Consider the following 9,004-nt stretch of genomic DNA (forward strand, 5'->3'; position numbering starts at 1 on the left):
TTGGCGGGGTATATACAAATGGGTTTCCGTCCGTCCCGTCCGTACGAATGGTTTCCGGAGCATAACTCTAAAACCAGTAGAGATATTTCCATGAAACTTCATACACTCATTGGTCTTATGGTCTAGTAGTGCCTTCTGCTATTTTTAGGTTTTCATTTTTTGCATTTTTTTTCCGTAACCATGGAAACATTGCTGAAAATATCATATTTTTTTGTACCAGGTTCGTTTCCGGAGCAATAACTTTAAAACCAGAAGAGATATATCCACGAAACTCCATAGGCACATTGGTCTTTTGGTCAAGTAGTGCCCTTTTGCTATTTTAAGGTTGTCACTTTTTGCACTTTTTCCTGTAACCATGGAAACTATTGCTGAAAATGGCAGATTTTTTGTGTAAGAATCGTTTTTCCGAGCACAACTCTAAAACCCAGAGATATTTCCAGAAAACTTCAAAGACACATTGTTCTTATGGTCTAGTAGTGCCTTTTGCTATTTTTAGGTTTTTCATTTTTTTGCACTTTTTTCCGTAACCATCGGAAACATTGCTGAAAATATCATTTTTGTACCAGGTTATTCGTTTCCGCAGCATAACTGGAAAACTCATGCAACATAGGTCTGTAGTGCCTTTTGCGATTATAAGGTTGTCAAACTTTTTGTACTTTTTTGAAACCTGGTAACCATGGAAACATAGGCAGATGCTTTCCCATGTGAAAGAATCGATTTCCGGAAGCAAACTGGTTAAACCATAAAACGTCCAATAGCAAGATTATCTAGTGTCTCAATGTACCGTAACATATGGAGCAGTTCATTATCTATGACTTCTTCTCAATTTTATAAATAGCAAAATAAAAATTACAGTGCTCCTCTGGCGACATCTGGTATTTTTCAAAAACGAATCTAAAACTGGTTTCACGGTTATGAAATTAATTTTGTACATATTCTAATTATAACAAATTTGTCTATATGACAGTATAAAATATAGCATTAATAAGCTCTCCGGATTGGGGCGACAAAAACTATTGTCATTCACTTAATTTATGTAACATCGTTTGTTTAAATAAATCAAAAATCGCACGTTAGCTTTGCTCAGTAACTATAGTCTCCCCTTTAAAGCTAAAATCAATTCTGGTATTTTTTTCAAAGAACATTTTAAAGCTTGGAGGGTTCAAAGGGTTTCACTTTGCTAAAAAAAGCTATAAAATGTTTGTATATATTGGCTTCAATTGCAAAGTTGGGGTTTTGAAAAATACTTTCCCTATACTCTGATTATCATATAAAATTAATGCATTAAATTGGAATTTAGCTCTCCATTGGCGGCGGGGGATCTAATGACTAGTCCTTGTTTTATGATGCATCTAGTTTATCTTTATACAAATATAATTGCTATCTATACAGGGTGGTCTCCTGAGATGAAATGTCCTCCCCTTCATTGGTCAGCCACCAATCAAAAAACGTTTTTGCAAAAACTGATCGTCGGCCGAGCTGTGCAGGAGAAATCAAAGGGATCCGAACTATTTACCGTTTAAAAGTTTTGCTAAAAAAATAAGCAGGTCACTTATAAATCGCTGTAAATTGAAATTTATTGATCATTTTACACTTGAACAGCAAGCTGAAGACAGCTAACCGGGTGTCTCTCAATCCATTTGATATTTATTATAATTTAATTATATTAATTAACTATATGTTTCAGTTTTCCTAGATCCATTTGACGACAGGAAAGGCAACATGGTAAGCATCCTTGTATGAAGAACGGATGGTTTCACCTCCATGAATGGTATACTTGAGTCGTGTGAAAAACTACAAGTGCATTTAGGTAAGTATACTCTCACTGTGACAACACCCGGTAATATCAGCCAGAGGTTAATGCATTTTCATCAATTTGTGCGCAAATGTGCCATGCGACATTGCGATAATGTACCATGCGACAGTGTGTTTGCCAACATGGCTCATTGTTTGTATTGTCGTCATGTCGCCCATGCGGACAGTGCGACAAAGCCTAAATCAATCACCATAGAAATCAGAAATATCTAGTTTTTCGACTTATCAATTGGAAGGGAAAGTCGACACCATATTGATTGACGTTTCGAAATAAGCAATTGACTCTCAATATATATATTGCCATTCACAAATACATTATATTTTCTTCTCTTCGCACAATACCATTTCGATGTTTTGTTTTCTGCCGCAGGCCCCCTACACGACAGTAAGGGCAACGAACACGTGGTAACCATCTTGGATGACGACGGAAGGGTTCACCTCCCATCCATGAATGGTATAACCCCGATGGCCCGAGTTGACGACAGGAAGGGCAACATGGTAAGCATCTTGGATGACGACGGAGGGTTCAACTCCATGAAAATGGTATACCCGAGACCAGAGTAAAGTTAAGATGTATAGTAGGTAACGACAGGAAGGGCAACATGGTAAGCATCATTGGGATGACGACGGATGGTTCACCTCCATGAATGGTATAACCGAGACCCTCGGTGACGACAGGAAGGGCAATATGGGTAATGCATTAGATGACGACGGATGGATTCCCACACACCATGAATGGTATACTGGAGTCGTGAAAAACTACCAAGTTTTGGGGCATTTTAGGTAATGTATACTGCTATCTTGACATTTTGTTGTCAACCACCCGGTAGTCTTTTACACGACATAATAATGCATCGTCTACAACTTACATTTTGGTTACTAATAAGCGCCCTCCCTTTGTTACAATTATTTAAGCGCCATGGGCGTTAATTACGGCAATTACGACTACTATTACAATTACTATTTTGGATTTATTTCAAATTTTATTACGCAACGATTTATGATCTTATAAAACATACTCAGAGAAAGTTTTTTTAATTGGCTTTGATCTTCTTAATTTAGAAAACAGTTATGTAACTAAATATCAATATAAATAAAACTATTGCTATTGATTAGCCCTTAGTCATTTGTCATTTTATCTACATTTAAAACCTCATTAAATCGAACCCATATCACTTTTTTTGTTTCGAAGTATAATATCGGTTATGTATCAAATAATAATTTAAATTGTTCGAAATCTCAGACTGCTTGAATTATTTAAGTAAAACTCTCTATTTCGAGTTTCGAGATCCGACTACGTATACAGTGACGTTTTAAAAATAAAATAAATGGAATGTACCTTAAACGTAACTCTTTCCAATTAAGATATTGCTAATGACTATTTGAAAATTTAGTACAATTTATTAATTCGTTTCTGAAAAGCTCACCCATTGCTAGCCATCATAGACCTTTTCAAACATTTGTAAATTTCGAATTATTTACCAATTGATTCAGTATATACATGGTTTCAATTTACAATTTACTATTTTATCTAATTAAAAACGAATAACACTGTCAGCTGAAAATCTTCAAAATCTTATTCTAGCGTTTAAAAGAACGGAACAAAACTGTTACGTAAGGCTGGAAATAATTTTCATAAAAACATGTTTTAAAATTTCTTAAATGAAAAATAATGTATGAATAAATCATTTCACAAAACTTTCATTAACAGTGATACCTCTATCAAGTGTAAAAAAACACAAGTTTAACATCATCTACGTTTAGAATAAAAGGCATTAAGTCACATTTTACATTATTCTTATCTTAATTCATAACATCATCGATACACCAGGAGTTCCGATCACTTACCATATCATAGTAAAATTGAAGGCAGTCAAGGGGGACAAATCTAAACAATCACAGGGCTGCAAATTGAAGAGTTTGAAGACCACTTCAAAGCCACACTGTCAACCACGGTGTACCGGTATACGCCTCTTTTAATATACATCACATCAAACGACTAAATTACCTGTTCTGTTTTGTTGCTTCCAGTTTTACTAAGAGACAGTCAGGGGTGTAGAGATCGTATGTGATCGGAACCTCTGGAGTATCGAGAATGCATACATACAAATATCTTAATATATTATAAAAAGCTCAAAAGGACTATTCAGTCACTCTGTTATATGACTACGAAGCAAAATATGGCATAAATGTATTGTTCTACATTTGTTATGAATCATATAGTATTTTATTGATTAATTCCACGTCATTGCTAAGGATTTTAGTTGATACCGTTGACATTCCAAATGGTATAGCAATACAATTAAGAAGGTATAATGTGCACGCTGTACCAATACCTGAGCCAATGCCACGTCCGTTAAACCAATGAATACATAACCACTGAGGAGTTGATGAATGATTGTTTTTAGACCAGACAATTTATCTGATATCGTATACACTACAGTAAAGTACGTTTATCACGAACATGTGTACACGAATACATCATTATAACATTGTAATTTTCTTTGTATATAACTAACTTTGCTTATAACGAAACAATTATGTTGTCCAACCACAATGTGTAATGGCGGACAGCGAGAGATTTTAAACATTTAACACATTTTTCCGGCATATCACAGTAAAACCATTTAATCTCATGTCTATTAGAACTAGTTTGTTTCCGATATATGTATGTTTCTCTTAGACTGAATTGTCCCTTTAAACACATCATCTCACACGTATTGTAATTTGATATAACACAATATATTTAACACAAGTCGTAATACAAATTTGTCAAATAGCAAACAGACAAATCATTACACGATAATTACGTATCATTAAAGGGACATAACTCTGATGAATCCAACATAATAAACCCATTTGTAATGAGGAAATCGCTAGGAATTCTTTCCAGTCTAGATGTAAAATATAACTAAAAAAACAAAAACAAAGATAAAAAAGATAATAAAAAACATAGATTAATGAACTATGTATTCATCTCTGTCTTTTTATATTTCTCCAAACATTTGTGAATTTCAAATGTTCAACTAATAAAGAAACGATTGATCGCTAATTTCAATATTGAAACAGTTTATATACTCAGAATATATACAATACGCAAAATGGTAGGAATTCTTCCAGTCTAAGTACAAAAAAATCATAAATATTGCTCAAAATGATATAATGAACTTATTAGGTCCTGAAGCAGTTTTCAGTATTTGTATGAGTTAGGTTTCCAATTGTACATATTAAAATCTGTCGTATTTATATTTCTTCAAACGTTTGTGAATTTTAAATGTTCATCTGATTAAGAAGCAATTCGTCGATAATTTCAGTATTCCAAATGAGTCATTTCTACGTTCGAAAAAAATAATAATTACGGTAACATTGCAATTTCTATATAATATAAATGCGATATATTGTTGTAGAAACATGTCTAATCTATGTAAAATCCTGTTACTATCAACAGGAAAAACTGCAATCAATATATGTTAAGATGGTTCGACACAAAAATCTTATAAAATCAATGCCATCAAATGTTATATAATGAAATCAAGACATAAGTCATCATGGATAAATGCAGATACAATTTTAGTAATCATCACAAAGACTCTTACAATTAGAAAAAAAATAGCAAAAATGACTCCGAAATTTGTTTAATTTTGAATCACAACCATATAATGATGCTATAGATACCATACAAATATGCTATCCAATACATAGGTTCAGAGATAAAGTAATTTATATGAAAATAGTAGCCTAATTAACCTTTCTGGCCCCACATCTAAGGCCCCGAGGGGTCAGATCCATCATTTGTACAATTTTGAATCCTCACCCTATAAGGATGCTACCATTGCATAATGAGTGTTCTCCTATGCTAAGTTTCAGAGAAGAAGTCGTTTATATGAAAATAGCCAAATTGACCCCTTTTAACCCCGCCCCTTAGGCCCACGGAGGTCAGCCCCATCATTTGTACAATTTTGAATCCCCACCCTATAAGTATGCTACCATTGCATTATGGGTGTTATCCCATGCTTAGTTTCAGAGAAGAAGTCGTTTATATGGAAATAGCCAAATGGACCCCTTTTGACCACGCCCCTCAGACCCCAAGGGGGTCAGCCCCATCATTTGTACAATTTTCAGCTAGTAGCCCATAAGGATGCCACCAGTCAAATATTGTTGAAATCCGACCTGCGGTTATAGAGAAGAAGTTGATTGTTGACAGACGGACGGACGGACGGACGATTGTCTTATATGGATAATGATGCAATTTTATAAAAAATAGACTACTTGTTCAGTTTCCACACATCCATCTTCCGAGAGTAAATCAAAATCGCTACATATACTCTCTATTTTTTCAGTACACATTTTAAAGATGCTCTACCGCCGACGAATGGAATTTTTGCTCTATCAAAAACAGGAGCAGAGTAATTATTAGTTTTCTAATTTTCAGTTACAAAAATAACTTACTTTACACCATTACCATCGTTGAAAATTTTGAGCTTCTTATTTTATATACAAAACTATTTGAAATAATTAATTGCGTCCTGATTGGACTATGCCCTATTTAGATTAAAGTACTGATGGCGCAAATACCACAAATACCAAAAGCAAAATAACTTATCAACTAGTTCAAATTTGCAGTTAAATAGACATTTTCATTTATGCTTTAAAATTTACTTTATCAGCCAAACGGACAAGTTCTTAAAGTTTTCACGTAAGAAAAATTCACAAATAAAATAAATTCAAACATATACTTTTTATGAAAACGTACTACAAATATAAGTAACTTATGGAAATGTAGCGAGAGTAATATTGGGACCCAATGCTTGAAGTATAGCATCTATTGGTGTCACAATTCCAGCTTTATATGGATAGTCATTCAAAACACAATGTCCGATTGCCATTCCGACACATACCAATTCTCCATTGTCGTCTTGGCAAAACACTGCAGAACCAGAATCGCCTCCATCGAAAAAAAGTCCATACTAGGATAGATGCCTGTAACTAAATACTGATTTTTCATCAATACTTTATCAGAACTGCCACCAAAACCTAGTTCTTTTGCAAAGGGCCGAATGTCAGTACCGACTACATTCAATGCTCCTCTTGTCACGTCAGTTTTGCTTCCAAATTTGATCACAGTTGGTTTGGACTTTAATGCGTTTATATCACCCAGCATAAATGCGTTGTTGTATTCGGGAAGCTCGTCAAACCCTGTTGGTAAATGATTAAGATATATGTATTGTGGTTTAATTGTATACCCATATCCATACAGTTATATGTACATGTATGTTCAATCGACAACATCTAAAACGAATAACACCATTAAGTTAGCTAACAGGACCATTTTAATGTGTCGAAATCATTGCTTTATAAAACATTGCTGGACTCGACGTTTACAAACAGACCTATTTTAAATATAGTGAAAAGAATTTAAAAGTATATAATTACAGTCAGTGGTATATTGACAGTATGTCACGAGCCTCGCATATGAATATTATGATGGTCCGCATTTATAACTGTTATTGTTTTCAGTACCGATCGAACAATCTCAATTAAATATTGCAACGTGCAAAATCAACAATGAAATAGAAACATACCTGCGGTTTTATAACTACTGTGGTGATCATTTGAGAAGTGGCCAGCAGAAGGTACTCTGGATGGATCAGTTAGCGTCACAATCGCGGCATCAATACTAATGGAGTGGTCTGGAGCGAAAACGGCCCTCTCAACAAATCCACAAGCAGTGTTATTGACAGAAGCCGTAGAATCAGTCGATGGCTGAACTACTTCAACCTGAGAAAATCCTGCCGTAAAATTCATAGCGTATGAATGGGTGGGCATATCAAAGAAGACATGTGAGCAGGATAGAAATCCAAGATTGTTGTTGTATCGCACGAATGGACCAAGGGTCCCACAACTATTAGGAATACAAATGCTACGGGCATCATACTGGGGTGTTAATCGTCCAACTTCACAACCCATTTTGAGAGTAGAATGGCGACGTGTGCTTGATTCAGTTAAATAGCCACCGAACCTAAAGAACCCTTCGCGGACAACTACATTGATACGATCACCATGTCGTGTGCAAATTGTCCTTGGAAATTCCTCTTCCCCTAGCGGGATGACGCCCTTGGTGCTGCAATACAGGAGAACACATGCTTCATCTATATCCGATCCATTTCTTTTTGTTTTCACGTATCTTCCCGTAATTATGTTCAACTTACTATGTCTTAGCCAGAGACGATCACGATGGGTTTGAATCGCTTCTCTCACTCTCTGTGCATCTTCAGGTGAAAGGTCCGTTTCACCAACGGATGAAAATGTTTTCGTTTTTTTAAAAGCATACGGGTTCCGGAGCTTCACGAGCCCGAGTCCACTGAAGTCATAGTCTTCAGTCTGTACGACAGATACCGAGTATACAATGAACACTCGTGATTGAGTACCGTAATTTTCGTTTTGATGACCTAAAACGATGGTTGGCTTTAGACAAGCATGTTTTTGTCTGAGTCGATCAGCTAGTTCCAGCATGAAGACACGTTCCATGGCATTGCTTAGTTGCAATCCTTGTAAACATGACCGAATGTTATCTTCTCCAGCCAGTTATACTAACCATCGTACTATCTCTGTTCTGTTTACACAAGTTGCTAAATGTAACGCTGTCGCTTCTTTGACGTTTAGGGATTTCAAAGCCAGTTTACACAGTTCTTCATGAATAGTATGTTGTCTATCCCAGTCGATCCTTTTCCATCTCATCATACAGACTATCATTTCTGCCGTTCCATATACAGCGACTATATGCAACAGTCTCCATGACCATTCATAATGTGGATATGCTTTGACGAAAGTGTCTTCTAACGACATGAACGCTTCCATATTGTTTTCCTGAACAACTGCTGTAATTTGCTCTGCATCTAAAATAATAATATATTCTTTATTATTATAACACTTTTTTTCTTTGGTAATGAGCACACTTTGCCCTTGTGATACTAGCGCTATCTGCGCCTTCATATCAGCGCCCTGGCTGATATCAATTTATGACGTCATAATTTTATATCAGCCCGGGCGGATGAGATAGCTGATATCACATCATGCGGAGTCTCCACTCAGGATTTTAGTGTTGCCACTTTGATTCGATTTCAATTTCAAAATAGCTCGTATAAATCAATTGGATAAACGTATTGATAGTTAAAGATCACAGAAATCA

General features: G+C 35.4%; 1 protein-coding gene across 1 annotated transcript; it reads right to left on the reverse strand.

Annotated features, from left to right (window-relative positions):
* Positions 1-6,676: 6,676 nt before the first annotated feature.
* Positions 6,677-8,707, reverse strand: LOC138305788 (uncharacterized). The gene is made up of 2 exons (XM_069246056.1): positions 7,398-8,707; positions 6,677-7,011 (listed from the first exon to the last, which is right to left on the reverse strand). Exons 1-2 carry the CDS (start codon positions 8,341-8,343, stop codon positions 6,677-6,679), a joined length of 1,281 nt encoding a protein of 426 aa, XP_069102157.1. The 5' UTR covers positions 8,344-8,707.
* Between the last annotated feature and the right edge of the window lie 297 nt (positions 8,708-9,004).

Source organism: Argopecten irradians, chromosome 13, assembly GCF_041381155.1.
Source record: "Argopecten irradians isolate NY chromosome 13, Ai_NY, whole genome shotgun sequence".
Lineage (NCBI taxonomy): Eukaryota > Metazoa > Mollusca > Bivalvia > Pectinida > Pectinidae > Argopecten > Argopecten irradians.

Excerpts from the sequence above, each read along its gene's own strand:
- LOC138305788 (XM_069246056.1), bottom strand. The coding sequence starts at position 8,343 with ATGGAACGTGTCTTCATGCTGGAACTAGCTGATCGACTCAGACAAAAA. Across the intron at positions 7,012-7,397 it reads CAGTAGTTATAAAACCGCAG|GGTTTGACGAGCTTCCCGAA; the intron begins GTATGTTTCTAT and ends ATTTACCAACAG.